A 17,620-nucleotide genomic window follows, 5' to 3' on the forward strand; every position below is an offset into this window, starting at 1 on the left:
GCATCATTTTCACCCAAAAAACCAAGATGGTGGCCGGCACCATCTTGAAAAATTTAGTTTTGAACAAGAGGACCTTAAATCGTGTACAAAGACACTTTTTTGGATAAGTCGACCACAAGGATTTCAAATTAGACATTACTTTGACATTACGAACTCATATTTACCCAGAAATCCAAGATGGTGGCTGCCGGCGCCATCTTGAAAAAAATAAGTTTTGAACCCGATTACCTAATATAGTGTACAAAGACACTTTTCCGTAAGTCGACCCCAAGAAATCCGAATCTGACATTAATTTGACGTTACAAAATAATTTTTGCCCAGAAATCCAAGATGGCCCCCATTTGGTAGAGCGTAAATGTGATTTTTTGAATGAAAGCAGAAGCATAAATGTGTCATTTCCGCCTTATCTGGGGTTCATGTCCCTTATATGGGGTTTAAACTGCCTTATCTTGGGTTTACATCCCTTATCTAGGGATAAGGCGCCTTACCTGTGGTTTAGACGGCCTTATCCTGGGTTTACGTTCCTTACCTGTGGCTAAGATACCTTAACCTTAGCATATCGCAGTCTAAACCCAGATAAGGCATATAAACCCCAGATAATGCGCCGTAACCCCAGATAAGGGACGTAGACCGTCGATAAAGCAGTCCAACCCCCAAATAAGGCGCTTTAACCCTAAATGAGGAACATAAACCTAAGATAAGGCCTCTAAACCCCACATAAGGTGCCCAAACTCTAGATACGGGTCGTTAACCCCAGATAAGGGTCGTAAACCTCAGATAAGACATCTAAACCCAAGATAAGGCGCCTTAACCCCAGATAAGAGACGTAAACTCAGATATGACAGTTTAAACCCCCGATAAGGCGCCATAACCCCAGATAAGGGACGTACACCTCAGATAAACCAGTCCCAACCCCAAATAAAGCGCCTTAACCATAAATAAGGAACATAAACCTAATATAAGAGAAGTAAAACCCAGACGGCGCCTTATCTGGGGTTTAGACTGCCATATCTGAGTTTACGTCTCTTACCTGGGGTTAAGGCGCCTTATCTTGGGTTTAGATGCCTTATCTGAGGTTTACGACCCTTATCTGGGGTTAACAACCCTTATCTAGAGTTAAGGCACCTTATGTGGGGTTTAGATGTCTTTTCTGGGGTTTATGTTCCTTATTTACGGTTAAGGCGCCTTATTTGTGGTTTAGACTGCTTTATCTGGGGTCTACGTCGCTTATCTGGGGTTAAGGTCCTCTTGTTCAAAACTAAATTTTTCAAGATGGTGCCGCCACCATCTTGGATTTCTGGGTGAAAATGATGCCGTAATGTCAAACTAATGTCAGAATCGGAATCCTTGTACTCGACATATCCGAAAAAGTGTCTTTGTGCATGATTATAGGTGCTCTGGTTCAAAACTTAAAATTTTCAAAATGGTGGTGGCGGCCATTTTGGATTTTGGCCTCTAGCGAAAAATGCCGGGATTTTCATGAGGGACATGGTGGCTATTTTTTTCTAAATGGTCCATAGAAGTCTAATCAATCGTCAAACCTTACTAGCCAGAGAGTGGTCACCAAAGTGAACTTTTTCCCCTAACTATGTAGTTGAAATACTATTAATACTGCCTCAGAGTCAGACATAACACGGACAATAATACCAACCATAACATGAATACTACATACAAATACATGTATCTCTTTTTACAATATTCAGAAAATTATCTCCTCACTCACTTCCATTCATTTCAATTAATCTTCCCAAAATGTCTTTTTAATATCAGAAAGATCTCATTATAAATAAATAAACACAAATTTGATTTCAATTTCTGATGTTCTAATTATCAGGTGAGAAATGTCTTTGTTTAGAATCTCTCTGGAGATATCCTCACATTTTTAACCAAATCCCCCACAAAGGACTAGCATTCTTGCATGAAGACAAATCTTCTGTTAAAAAGTGATCCAATACTATAATTTATGATGGTGAGAAATTATTGAGCAACAAATCTAGGTTTTTGGCCCAATTATAGGCCTAATCATAGACAGAAAATCACAAGTGTGGTGGTGATAAAGTAGGTCAAAAAAAGTCCCCAAAACTTGCCACAAATCATCAACTGGCAAAACACTACCAAGTGCAGCTATATATTTGCTGGTTTGAGATAACATCTGCGGCACTTAATTTTAATTTTCTTGTAAATCCCCTTAAAACCTTAATAGCATTCTGGCCTGAAGTGTCACTAAGGTCACTGATAAGTCATTGAACTTCGTGTAGGGAGATGACTTTAAAAAAACATAATTTTACTAAAGCGTTTTGGTAACACCAACAGATTCCATTATACAGGACTTACATTTACAAGTAGCTCCAGGCTTTGTAAACTTCCTGGACATCTAGTGCATTATCCTAGGGCAATTTAACAGAGGCACCAACAAAAACACTTAAAATTGCATAAAAATGTCTCTATTCTTATGTTGACATGTTTTTTATGACAAACTTGTGCTGTTTTGCAAACTTAATTACTTTTTACTAAAATTATTCTGTGAGTAAATTGTTTATATATTCTAAATGATTTATAAAATAGTGACACTCTCAAATGACTTTATGCTTGATGTTCACTCTATGGCCCTATGTATCACTTCATTCGGCTTTAAAGCCCACTCATACCAAGCTCAGTAATTAGACGTTTATTTCACTCTAGCAATCTTTTCTCACTCCGATGGAACTTTTAGTCACTTTTGGAAAAATCTAAAAGTCATCATCAGCACAACTGTGTGAAAGTTCTAGTAATCTTGCACTTAAAATTTTGTGATCGTGCCCAAGCATCCTCTTTTTATAACATTTTCCAGTAGATATCCATGAAAAAAGCTTGTTCCCAAAATGTCAGTTGATTCCAATTTTGCGTTTGCGATTTATACATGATTATGTGTATCACATTACTCCAACTAGGCCACTGTGTTAAATTGAGTTCTGGTATACCAGAACGTAATTCATATTTCACGATACTTTTTCTAAACAAATTAATCTGCAAGAAATAATTTGTACACAAATATTATGTAGCCAGAGGTTTCCAGCAGTATAAAAATCTCAACATTTTTTAGAAAAGTGATGGAATGAGGCTGTGGATCACAAATTGCCCCTTTAAAGTTAGTATAGAAACAGTATGCACAGAAAAAGAGAACTTGACAAAAAGTAATATTAGAACAAAGTTCAAAGCTATACATACCATCATCTTCCTGTGGTTCCTGTGCCAGGTATGTTTTGGCTTCAAAGAGCACACTTGTCTCCTGTTGTATAAGAGACTGGGTTTTATCTAGTCTCAGTGAAAGCAGATATGGACCTTTAACAGAGTAAACACTCAAGGTGCCATCACCCCCACATGGCAGCTGGTTGCTTCCGGTATCACAACTGTGGAGAAAAAAACACATGAGGACATGAGGATGCTGGATAAGTTATATGGGATTTTGACACATTCAGTATATCTGAACATCACAATGTTTTGTACCTTATCAAATTTGTTAAGCGAAATGAATGCTGTATCTAAACTTCCTCAAAAAGGATACTGTTGGTAAAACCCAATCCTTGCAAGTAAGCGAAGGAACCCAAACTAGCTCTGGTACCAGAGTCCAGAGATGCCCTGTATGCATGTCTTCGTGCATATTGAATATGAGGGCCTTTACAGACATCAATTTTTATTGATAAATTTATACTACCAACTGAATTTACTCAATCTTGATAACTTACATGTTATTGCAATACTCCTCATTTAGGATGGGTAAGCTGCTACTATTGGAACATTTGCATGTGAATTCACCTTGTATAGCTGCATATAGAAACCTGTAGAAAAACAAACAAATTGGGTTAGATTTCACAAAGACTTCACAATTCACATGAATTAATGTCTGGATGGTCCTGGAGCAATGCAATTATGTGACGTTCCAACAGAATTCTACAACAGGTAGAACTGGTCATAAGTATTCTGATGCATGGCCGCAAATGTAACCGTCCCGGCTGAAACGTGCAGGTAAATGAATCAAAAAAGGTAGGGCAAGAATTTTCGCACCACGTATGCCAAAGTTCACTTTTCAATGTGCAAACTGTAGTTAATAGGATAACAAAAACGACTGGTAAGCAAGTCGACTAAGTTCAAGTCGTCTAAAAAAATAAAAATGGAGGACAAATTGCAGGACATTTTCAAGACCAAATACAGCTTATTTAGCCATTGTCAACATGGGATCATCGGCAAAAATATTTTCCTAACATGAAAAACTAACACTTCCGCTATATGATGGTACTTCACTAAATAACAGTATGGAAAGAAAAGTGCAAATGTTTGTTGTGTTTCGCATTGGACAAGTGACAAGCTCTAATGACGTCACAACGTAAACAACATACAGGTATCAATAATTAATTAGGTTAACACCAAATATGGAGGTATCCAAAAGAATGCTAATTAAAGGTTCACAAATCAGAATACGATCCTGGTATACATCCATTTTTTTTAAAGTAATCCTTCCAATGCTTAAATGTTTTTCCTAGAAAGCTCACTATTTTAAAACCACTCTGCATGCGTGCATTCCACATGACTTGATGACGCAATCAGCCCAAGTCATAAATACCCAGGGAATTGCTGCCTGGGGCAGCTAATTTGAGCCAAACCTCGGCAGCTACATGTCGGTGAGTGTGTACGTGGCATGCGAGGGGTCCCGGGTTCGAATCCCGGGGGTACCAAGTGACTTCTTTCTTCACCTTCTCTCCTTTTTCGTTTCTTCTTTCCCTTCGGATAGCAAAAAAACCATGTGTAGGGTTAGGGTCAGTGTTCGAAATAAGTACTTATCCTCTTGTCCAAAAATCACTGGGGACAACCATATTGAGCTATGTACAAGTATCCCCTGGACAATCACTATATTTTACCTCCAAAAGTATGACACATTATGGGGACAACCAAAATGTATTGAGGACAAGCAGAATTTATGCTTTAGTTATCCTCGGGATAACCTCCAGATTTTCCTTATTTCGGACACTGGTTAGGGTTAACCCTAACCCTACTGAGTCTCACTAAAGCTCACTATTAAAACCACTCTGCGTGCATGCATTCCACGTGACTTGATGACGCAATCAGGGAATTGCTACCCAGGGCAGCCAAACCTCGGTAGCTACATGTCGGTGATCCTGTGCGTGGCATGCGAGGGGTCCCGGGTTCGAATCCCGGGGTAACAAGTGACTTCTTTCTTCACCTTCTCTCCTTTTCTTCTTTCCCTTCCGATAGCAAATAAACCATGGGTAGGGTTAGATGTTGCATTGAAAAATGTGTTAATTTCACTGGTCCAGTGCTATAAATGTGGCAGATCTTCTTGGGCACTAAACAATAATTGCATTCCAGTCACCATGGGCTCCAGTGGCTAGCTTTTAGAGGGTGTTACAATCCAAGGAACTATGACGTCTGGACAAGCTAAGTTGGGCTGTAGATTTTTCTTCCTAAAATCTTGAATTCCTTCCTTAATTTAAAATGAATGAATGCCTAGATATTTACATTGTTTTTCTAATTTGAACTTCCTAGATGACATCAAAGGAAATTTCTTCAAAATTCCCAAAATCAGATCTAATATCTAACCAATTTCACCATGCATGCCCATTCACTTTACTGTGGGTACATGTAGTCCATGATTTAACCATCCATCTCATATGTTTCCATGTGACTCATGTTTAACAAACACCCTTGTTGTATACATAAATAGGTTAATTGCCATGAAACAAGACTTGGGGAGGTGGTTGTGACTTGTCCCAAGTGAGTACCTTCACACATCTAATAATAGAGTGCAACTTTTTCATGAGGTCTACAAAAGTAATTTTTGTCATTTTATATTTTATGTGGTCTCTGAATAGCACTTGTTCAGTGCCGATGAGACTGTGACAGGCCCTCTGACATTACTGAACAAGCAAGAAAACCGCTTAAATGTGGCTTCATGATAGCACTACTTTTGGGCTCTGTTGCTTTCAGTATACCATCCAGATACGTTGCATCGCGCTACATGTAAAGCGCTTCAGTTGAAGGCTCGGCTGAGAGCTCTCAGTTTTTAGTAGTGCTAACAATGAAAAGTACATGAACCCCCTTTTTCAATCAAAACTGTGAAAAAGCTATGAAAAACGTTTCATCTCTAAATAATATGCATTATGTAATTTTTTTGTGCTTCGCCTAATTTCAACTACATTGTGTACTTCGCTGATAATTTTGAGTTTGTGTACACAGGCCTAGACCTTGCCAAAACAACATATTCACACAATTTTTATTTTCACATACTTAGCTGTGTTGAGTGCCAAAAAAACCCACAAACATTAATATTCTGTGAAAATTAAAACATTTAGAGTACAACACTTCAGATTGGAAACTTGAGTGTCAATTGTTTTTTAATTTAAAACTCAAAAACTGACAAAAAGAGCTTAAAATCACAATAACATTGAAATACACAAAATACAGACTTAATTTTCTACTTTAGCTGATAGTTTGAACAAACTACCTTCATTATCTAGACAAAATATTACTTTAAATCTCGGTCAAATCCAAACTATGCACCAGGTCTACATGGTTCAATTTGAATCAAGAATGCCAAACTATTTTTGGCGCCAATTATTACCACCCTTGTAGAATATTACACTTGTACAGGGTGTAACAAAGGACTTTTAATCAAAAAAGATTACTATGTTCAAGCCTATACCCAGGATTTATTTGAAGTGAAAATTTTTTGAATAAATTGTGCACTTGTGCAGATTTTTTTGTAAAAACTGACCTTAAGGGTGGTCTTAACCCTGGAATTATGGAAACTTTTGGGCCTCATAATAACTGCTAAATTGTTGGTCTAAAGAATATAAAAGTATACATTTTTAGAATGGCAAAGACTTGATGAATTCATCTGTGAGATCAAATTTTGGCCAAAATTACTCATTTTTTGAGAAAAAAAAATTTCCAAACTTTTTTTGGTCAACGTAACAAAAAATTCTTGGCCCAAAAAGGTTTTTTTATTTTAATAAAAAACTAGATCAAAATATCTAGGAACTACTTTTTTTTTTTTTTTTTTCAAGAAATATGCACCAAAAATGGTCAAAAAATGCTAAATTTTCAAAAACAAAATCTTAAAAAGCCTGGTTTCAAATATTTTTGGACTGGTGAAGTTGGTCAAAATTCAAAAAAAAAAAAAAAGAGCTCTTAGGCAATAAACATATTTCAAGGCCTGGACCTGACAGAGCATTTGTCCAACAGGCTAAGTATCACATTTTGAAGGTTTTGCAATAATTTTCATAAATTATGCAAATTACCCACTGAATTTGCATACTTTTCACCACAAATACAATCAGCAGCTGTGTAACTTCTTTCCACCAGGTTTCACTACCACTGTACCACAGGCAGGTGCGTGCCCGGGAGGGTTTGGGTTTTTTGCCACTTTTGGGCAACTTTAGCCATTCTGCTGGGGGATTTCTGCCCCTCAGGACTAAAGGTTTCTGAGCACACCCATGATACGCCTAACAAACCATGAGATACATTTTGTAGCCTACAATTTTCAAAAAGTTTTATGGCAAAAAAGCAAGCAAATTAAACAGGTCAAAAGTGTCCTAAATGTAATGGAAGTCCAAATAATCAACAAGATTACAAAATGAGTATCATTCATCACAATTTGGCCCAGCTCCCATCAAAATGAAAAGTTTTAGACAAACATTTTAAATTGTGGGGAATATATTTCTTCCTTGGGGGGATTATTTATACACACTGTAAAACAATAACACTTTGGTCTGGATAAGCTGCCTCAAGTTAAATCATTTCTTAGAATAAAAATAATCTACTTTCAGAATTCAACATTCCATACTGAGCCATGCAGTTTACATGCCTGACAGATAATTTGGGCAGTCAACTGAATACCCATCATGTGATACAAAGACATGCACATGATTTTTTGCTGCTCCTCGAGGGGCTACTGAAGTTCAAAGCAAAATGTTCAGTTCAACCCCCCTTATCCGGACCTCTTTTACAATTATTACACATCTCTCAATTATTCAGCTGTGTGATCTTAATTAGAAAACATCTTTTTAATCCTTGAAACTTACATGCTTTGAAACATTTTAGGATATATTGCAACAAGCTCTCAAATACCACCTCTCAGTGTTGTTACTATCCCATAGAGCAATTTGTTGTTGCCCCAATTTGATCACTTCCAACATTCAATGCAGGATTATACATAATTCATGTATCCGGCCAATGCTTGGTCCAATCACAAAAGAAAAAGAGGTTGGACTTGGACTGTATCATCAATCAATTATTAATGATGAATCTACTCATCAGTGGCAGTGCCAGTAATTTTTTTCAGGGGGTGCATTGGAGGGCAAAGTGCATTTCAGGGGGGCAAAAGCAACAAATTTTACGCAAAATTGCTGTAAAAAGTGGAGATTTTCGTAATTTTGGGTTTTTACTGCGGGCAAGAGTTCTGACTGGAGGAATTTCCCCATGCCCCCCTGGCACTGCCACTGCTTCTCATTCTCAGTTCACACTTTAATAATTTTTGGTTATTCACAGCATATTGTGAATGGTGGGAGTGAGCTTTGGCAAAAATTGCATTAATCATTTCATAGCGAGCGTGTAGAAGAATTCAAATATCACAGATAAACTTTTGTAGGTCCTGTGGTTCTTGAGTTATGTTGTAAAGAAGGCTGAAACAACATCAAATTGTAAAACGTACATAACTCTTAAACAACAATAATTCAAGTAAGTTTTGAAAGTATATGATTTTTGTAGAATGAAAAATTGCACAATATCAAAGTGTTCTTTTTCAATACTATATTGATTTAGATATTATGAAAATCAATTTTTTTGGTTGCTTCGACCAACTAGTCTACCCTTAAAGTTTTAAATGGTTGTACTCACACCCATACTCCTCCTCCCCCCTACAATAGCGTACCTTGTGTTTCATTATCAAAATGAGTAATGACATCTGAACTGACATCGACATATCAATGACTAAGGGCTCATATTGAAATTCCCTTACACAGGAAGGTGCGCGCCATCCTGCAGCTTTCCTGTGCTAGCCTTCTTTTGTTAAAATCCTGGGCAGGGTGTATCACTGATGCATATAATCCATCCGTTTTATGACCGAGCTTTCCTGAGGCGCGCGCTTAGCTAGGGGAATCCTGCCTTCTTTCTGTGTGAAAACGTGGTAGGGTATTTCAATATGAGCCCTAAAATGACAGATTTTGTGTGTGTATGTAATGTACATAGTACGCAACACTAATGCCTCGGTAGCAGCACAGATATTGGAACACATCTGTGGTAGCAGATACTCACTGATGCATCCCACCCACCCACTTCACCCATACACACACACATATTCACCCCACTTGTTTTGTGTTACAATTGGGGACATGCAAATAACAACCAGGAACGACACACACAATATTTGTCCGTATAACCGGAGAAAAACACACTCCATATTTTTTACTATCCAAATCAGGGGTTGTTAATCCACATTTGCTATTATTACATTTTTGAACTTTTGTTATGGGTAGGACATATCTACCTGGCATAGGGGACAACACCGGGACATCCTGGTTGACAGATGTCCCCAGTTTTCTGTTATTGGAAAATGTCCCCCATTGGCAGTGTTTATAAGCCCACCTCGCCCCTTATACACAAACACTTAGAATTTTGAATTGTTCAGGCAACAGTAAGTTGCATCATTGAGCCAAAGCGAACGAACCAAAAGTACAAAAAAATATATACTATATAGGGCCTATATCATGTGTAAACCTAGTACTACACTCTAATAGTTTTTAGCTTTTTAACCCCATTTGAAATTAAATGACAACAATAAAGGTTACTTACCCTGCTTGCAAGCATGTGCTGCAGCATTCCCCAGGACTCCACTGAGCTTCTTCAGACCCAGAAACCAGTCCCTGAGGAACTTCCAATATTGGCTGGTCTTCAACACAACCAATGTACCATGTATTCACTGAAAACAAATGAGAAATTAACATCACATTACAATACATTGTATGAACTGTTAGGTTTAAATGAAAAATCTGCAAAAACATGGCCCGTTGTATTTTGACAAATTACACAGGTTCGGCAGCTCCAGCTGCACACCCCATTGCAATATCCCCCCCCCCCCCATCACAGATTCTTTGCCAATGGCTACCGGAAGCTTTTCCCTCTGGTCCCCAACCAGGGTCACTCTCAGGGTTCACAGTTTATCGCGTTTTCGCGTCTAGGACGCTTTTTGAACTCACTGGACCCGGAAAAAGTAAGATTATGTAACCTGAATGGGTCCAGCAAGCTGTGCTTGGACCCGGAAAAAATCCCATTCAACATGTTCAAGAAATAGAAAATATCATCATAGATCGTCATTGTGCGATAATCCAGCTCAATTGGTTCACTTTTCATTCATAAATTACATACAATTACAAAAATTGCTGCAACATGATACACACCTCATTGCTATTTCATGCACAGATATTTGAGGGGAACTGTGGAAGAGGTTGACTTGCAATTTTTTTCGGATTGTGCAAATATTATGTTACAATAAAAATGTCAACAAAACAGGGTCATCGTGAAAACACGTTTTTGCAGTAGTTGTATATATTTCAACCGAGCAAATATAACAAAATAACCAAATAATTAGATGATTAAAGTACGGTAGTGCATATTATTAGGTAGTAATTGTACTTCTTTATGAGAAAGTCGGCTGATCGCGGCAAGTCATATTTTACCGAGTAATTTGACTTGACTTTGGTAAGTTTTGGGTGCCGAATTCAGCATACTTTTAATACATTTCCGGGTGTTTCTGAAGTTTCGTACATACATTGTAAGTACAATTTGGACCCACAAAAATCAATTTGGGACCCGCAAATTTCAACTAAATGGGATCTGAATGGGTCCAGCATAAAAAAAATGGACCCGGTTATTTGAGAGCAAACTGTGAACCCTGGTCACTCTTAAATATGCAGGCCCCTGGACACTACGCTGTTTGACTTGCGTTTTTCTGCTTCACCCCCCCACACACCCCCACTTTCTACAAGAAATCTACAATCTACACCCCTGTGAAAGCTGTCATACATTGTAGCTATCTTCCAGCACTGTGCTTCCAGGGTCTATGCTTTATATGACAGCTCAAAAACATGGCCAACTCATAGGATCTACATACATGTAGTACCGTAACCACTCGGGTATAAGCCCATCCTCCTAGATGGGCAATTTCACTTCAAAAATGGGGGTGGGCTTATAACCGGGGAGGGCCTAGTAGTTTAATTTAAAAATAAGAACAATCTGTCCCATTTGAATATGCCCAAAGTACCAGCAATTTCTATCATCTAAAAATCTATATCATTTTTTTTTTTTAATTATAAGTATGGAATGTTAATTTTTAACTGATGACCCATTCCATGTCAACTCCAGGGATGTGCACCGCAGCACCTCTTTTTTTCTTTTTTTCTGTGTGGTGGTAGATATTGATGAGAAAGTAAAATCCCGAAAATTTGAGCTTCATACTCTGTTTTGTTTTCCCGTGGCATCAATTTGAAATTTAGGGGTCAGCATAAAAATGTGTCGCAACGCGAAAGACGACGCTTCGAGGTCCATAAATGTATAAAGGAACCCTTGACGACTTTGAAAAGTATGTATCATGGGGTACTTGTTTGTGTAGAATTCAAATCTGGCATCAGAAAACTTGTAACTCCTTTACTTTCAAAGATATAGGGCCCTCAAAATGCAACTTCGTCCATCCAGGACCAACTTTGGGGGGTCAGAACTCCAAAAGTAAAAATAATTTTATTGTCCATTTTTTTGCCAGTCAGAGCCCTTTGGTAGGAGATAACTCTTGTCCAATATTGAGCCTATTAGAATACTTTTAGCTGAGATATTACCTATGCAAAACCCCAATTGTACATTTTTTGTACATTTTGACCCCCCTGAAAACCAATGTCAGACATTTTGCCCCACCATCAACTTCAGGTATATTGAAGATATGTACTTGGACAACATTTCTGAGAGATATTGGCTTGGGGTCTTGATGGCTTCAACACATCACTTAGGTTTGCCTACTCCATAGAGTTGTACACATTTTTGATTTCGCATGTATAATGACTTATGTACAACTCTATGGACAATGCAAACCTAACTAATGTGTTGAAGCCATCGAGACCCCTAGCCAATATCTCTCAGAAATGTTGTCCAAGGACATATTTTCAACATACCTGAAGTTGATGGTGGATCAAAATGTCTGACATTGGTTTTCAGGGGGTCAAAATGTACAAATTGGGGTTTTGCATGGGTAATATCTCAGCTAAAAGTATTCTAATAGGCTCAATATTGGATAAGAGTAATGTATTTATGGACCTCCAAATGTCGTCTTTCGCGTTGCAACACATTTTTTACGCTGACCCCCCTAAATTTCAAATTGATGCCACGGGAAAACGAAATGGAGTATGAAGCTCAAATTTTCGGGATTTTACTTTCTCATCTATATCTACCACCACACAGAAAAAGAAAAAAATTGAAGAGGTGCTGCGGTGCACATCCCAGGAGTTGACATGGAATGGGTCTGATATTTTTTTATATTTGTTCTAGAATGTGAAAGAAAAGCATTGACATGATTTAAGAACTAAGCCAAAATTACCACTGGGCTTATACCCGAGTGCACCCTTGTTCTCAGAATGGTTTGAAAAATAGGGGGTGGGCTTACATGTATAGCCGAAGGTGGGCTTATACTTGAGTGGTTACGGTACATACAAGGCCAAGGAGACAACATATTTCAAGCAATTCATGTCACTGATCCCTCACTGATCCACTTTTTCTATCATGCAGAAGTATTTTTCTTGTACGACAGTGGCTAGCTATGTTCACTAAATGTTTCATATTATTATGGTACTCCTACTCCTAGCACTTATAATGTCCTTGAATGGCATGGGAATTGAGTGTAAATCCCTACAGGGATGTAAGGTGCATGATATTGACCAGATATTCTGGCTTATAAAACAATACTTCCTGGTGTTAGGAAACAGTATCAACATTTTATTGCTTCCTCTATTGCATTGCAATTAAACCATGTGCCCTTGATATTGCACTAAAGTTACCAAAATAATTCACTTTCAAGTTCTGACATAAGGACTATGAGTAAATTTATGTCAATCTTGTACGGTAACATATCGAAACAAGTGGAAATGGGTGGAAAAGGGATAGGAATGGATTGAAAGGATGAAAATGGGTCGAAATTAATCAAAATATGACTCAAACATCTCAAAATGAGTACAATAAGAGCTCACATTTGTCAAAATTTGATAGCTCACAAATAGCCTAGTATTATAATTGTCACCGGAAGATTTCAGGATGCACACCACCAATTTTAGCATCCATTCCCATTAAAACATTGAAACATTTTTTAATCGTTAAATTGGCAGATCCAGGGGGCCTGGCACCATTTATCAGTGGCATACTCATACTGCTCAAAATACTGGGATAAAGGCTTAAAATACAGGCACAAAATTGACCAATAGGTAGTTGGTACTAGTGTAATTTGCATCTTTCTTTGGCCCTTTTAGGCCATAACTGCACATTTCCGCCCGCTAAAGTACAATTAACTCCTACCGACAAGATAAATGAGAGAATTTGTTGCCATCCAATTAAATTTAGATTCTTGAGCGCCTGGAAAATTGTTCATTCGTACGGTAGCTCAAAACATCATGGTCCTCTTTGCTCCTTCCTCATTATATCATGTGTGAGAAATCAGCGGCTGTGCAATTATTATGAGACATGGGGAGGGTAAAATTGGGGGGCAAGAATTTTTTGGCCAGTCAAGATGGGGGGGAAGCAATGTTTGGCAAGCCAAGAAGGGGGGAGCAAGTGATATTTGGCACACATTTATCGGGCGCCTTTTAATAAAACGCTCTAAAAAGGGAAGTGATTTTTGGCAGGCCGAGTGGGGTGGGGGAAGCATTTTTGGCATGCCATTTGGAAATTTTACCACGGGGGGTGCTCATAATAAGCCCAATCGCCATTCTAAGTTCCGGTTTTTGAGAGCAGTTTTGGGACACTTTGACCTCTGACATATCGGGAAAATTGACGTAATTATTATTAATTTACTTATTATTGTCATAATGTTATCATTAAAAATACCTTAATTTATAATAATAATATTTTTTTACATTTGTTTCAATTATTGTAAAACAGTTTAGATTATATTTGTACAAAAACCCAATATTTCTTAATTTTCCCAATAGGTCAAAGGATAAAGTGTCCCAAAACTGAAAAAACTGTCCCACAATGCATTGCAAACTTCCAATGCCGATTGGGCTTATTATCCAACCAGGAGTTCCAAAAAGTGCTGTGTATGTGTTTATATTAATTATTATGTCGTCAGTACGAAGAAATCGTTGCTCCATAAATGATTGCAAATGAAATTACACATCATTTTTCACCCCAAAATATGATATATGAAAACACAGGTTCCGGTTAGCAATCATATAGGTATGCTAGGTGAATTCAAATTTGCCATCAAACTGCATCATTTTACATATAAATTAAAGCCCTTGAGTAAATAAAGCCAAAACTGAAAACATTTTTGTCATAGCACTTTCCGTAACAAAGTTACATCTTGTCTTGTATTGACTTTCATCAAAAAGATTCTGCTAGCAAAATTCCCCAAAACGGCATTTAGGGGTGTTTCTAGATCTTAGTCTCATGGCGATAGCAGCTTTTTTTAATGGAACTCCTATCAAAATCCTCTAAAATTCCATGTGCGACTTGATTATCACCATAAAAATCATATATTTGGGTCAAGTGAAGTATAGAAAACATATTTATGTAGGTTTCCTTCACCGACCTATTCTCGAAAAAAATTCAAATTTCTATGTAAATATGCATTGTGTTTGGGCCCCGGTCCCGGCGAATTTCGCTGACTAGCAAATGTGTTAACTAAGGTTTGCCTGGGATACCTAAATCATACACATGCACATGATACAGTGACACTAGATAAAATAATTAAAGTCATAATGTACGATCTTTTTTCAGAATTTACCTTTATTTTTTTCAAAACCGATTTTTTGGCATATTTGTAATACTTACACATGTTCTAACTTAAATCTATGAGCAAGCTGTCAAATTCGGCCTATTTGTAGAAACAAACGGGACGATTTTCTGTTGGTCCGACATAAAGTCATAATTTTTTTAGATTATGACTTTATGTCGGCCATGATCGCAAAACCGTAGTCTCGTACAAAACTAGCTTGGTTACGCTCCCTCCACATGTGGAGGGAGCGTAACTCAAACTTTAACCGCGTGGGAGACTAACTCTGAAGCCGCTTTTCGCTATCCTAATCCAAATAGTGCGAGATGTTTCGAGTGATAGAGGTGAAGATTATGATGTTGTTTCTTTGCAAATTCCCAATGTTTTTCGCGTCCAAATGTATTGTGAACTTTCATAATGATTGTATATTATCATTTTAGAAGAAAAAAAGAAAAATCTAAAAATTTAAAAAGATCGTACAGTAAGGCTTTAAATGCAAACTTGCCAAAACATAAACACTGTCATGACTGTAGGACACCGTGTTGGCACTTCCTACAACATTGTACAACCCTGCTTGTGTTATCTGTACAACCCTGCTAATAAAGGCTGCTTGTGTTATCTCGTCAAGGGAAGTTAAGCAGTATTAACGAAGAAGAAGAAGAAGAAGAACTTGACTTTGAGAACAAGTTCAACAAGGTCTCAAACGTTCAAAATTTGTAGTAATACTACAAGTTACAACTGCATGTAGGCATTACATTGTATCATCATCATGATCATGATCATTGCACTACTACAGCAGGGAACCTACATCAGCACGACTACAGCCACAGACACGGTACAACAGTACAAGTGTATAGTGTAGCAGGCCTACTATTGAAACCAATGGTTTATGTACAAATGCCAATGGAGATGTGTGTACACCTGTTAATCGCAATTTCAAAATTCTTACTCAAATTGTTCTTTCTTCAACATACCTCTTCCAAAACTAGTCAGAATGAAAATCAGAAAGACCAGGGGTTGTGCTGACGTGATCCCTGACCCATAGTATCTCATCTTGAAGCAATAATTGATCCCATATTTGGTATGAAATTACGCATCCACTGTGCATACTCCTTCCTATCCTTCCGACATCTTGTTCTGCGGTGTTCACTGTGCGAAAAGTCAACAACAAACTTCACTTTCCGGTCTCTCCGTACACTTTTACCTGGTAGCGATTGCGACCCAACTTTTCGCATATATCATTCCGCATCGGAAAGAAACGGTCTGTAAATTTCATGTTCTCTTCAAATTCACTTTAAATTATTTATGATCAAAACTGAGTTTATAATTATTAATTTTATATAGTTATTGCCGAGCTTATTGGTATATTGAGAAAAAAAGATAACTAACTTGCTTCACGCGGATGAGGAATTTGTGTAAAACGCCCCATTAAGAAATCACTACAAGTATCCACACAGTGAAAGTAAATTGATCCCGTTACATGCATTGTAATGAGCATAACCAGGCCCGTACGCAGGGGGGGTGCGGGGGGTGCGACCGCACCTCCCCAAATTTGCAAAAATATACCAAAAGTCCCAACATTTAGGAATTGGCGAGCGTAGCGAGCAAAAAAATCAGCTTTTTTACGGTTTTTTGGTCAAAAAAAGGTCCAAATTTTGGGGAAAAGTCCACATTTCACAAAATCACCCCCCTTTGGAAAAAAGTCCATTTTTCAAAATCAGCACCCCCCCAAAAAAAATCCTGCGTACGGGCCTGAGCATAACAATAGCTTTATTTGCTTCCAATCGATTGTTATGAAGCAAGAGAACAAATCACGACATTTCATAATAATTGTTGGCTTATGAGTAGGCCTAATTATTATAATTTCCTCGAAACTTTTCACATGTTTTTAGCAAATGAAAAAATATAAATTTGACATGATACTATTACTTGAAGATGAAGGTACAGCCAGGTGTTGCTGGTGTTGGTAGTAGGCCTATAGTGGTATTTTTATTTTTATTTCAAAACCGATCGAGAAAAAGCAAAGAAAATGCAAAGTACTACAATGAAATATAATATTTTTCTGTTTTACGATGGGGTTTTTTTCCAAAAAAGTGCAATAAGTTCTTCTTTTTTTCTTTTCTTTTTTGTTAGTGATTCATGTCTGTTATTGTGAATTTTTGTTGTTGAAATTGTTAACATGCTCCTTTTCTACATGTGTATATTTTAACTAGATTTTAGGTCTTTTGAGAAACATGTATATAGGCCTAGTCTTTATACGAAAAGTACATCATTAGATTTATAAAGTTTACTTTGAGAGAGTTTGAGGACTTTTAAATGTCAAAAATATAATTTTTTAATCGTTTGTCATAAAATTTGTATTATATTGGGAATTTTGAAAAAATGAAAATTATTTGATATCAGAAAGATATTTCTCGTATTCAGAATGCATGTCTGGTGTGCTCTTAGGTCCCACGAAAATACTGGGCAAACGTCACTATCCTGGACCCTTAAGCTGGGAAAAATTGAAATATTCCATGACTATTCCATGACTTACCCCGTAAAATGGGGTAACTTCGGTCAGCGGGGTAACTTTGGTCGGTCAAATATATTTTTTTAAAT

General features: G+C 37.5%; 1 protein-coding gene across 1 annotated transcript in view; it reads right to left on the reverse strand.

The window, feature by feature from the left end:
• Positions 1 to 16,173, reverse strand: part of LOC140147368 (polycystin-1-like protein 1) — a 118,593-nt gene extending 102,420 nt beyond the window's left edge. Inside the window, 4 exon segments of the mRNA XM_072169145.1 lie at positions 3,208 to 3,389; positions 3,726 to 3,818; positions 9,847 to 9,973; positions 15,994 to 16,173. Coding sequence (XP_072025246.1) covers positions 3,208 to 3,389; positions 3,726 to 3,818; positions 9,847 to 9,973; positions 15,994 to 16,072 — 481 coding nt within the window. The 5' untranslated portion in view covers positions 16,073 to 16,173.
• Positions 16,174 to 17,620: the final 1,447 nt, after the last annotated feature.

Source organism: Amphiura filiformis, chromosome 3, assembly GCF_039555335.1.
Source record: "Amphiura filiformis chromosome 3, Afil_fr2py, whole genome shotgun sequence".
Taxonomy (NCBI): Eukaryota; Metazoa; Echinodermata; class Ophiuroidea; order Amphilepidida; family Amphiuridae; genus Amphiura; species Amphiura filiformis.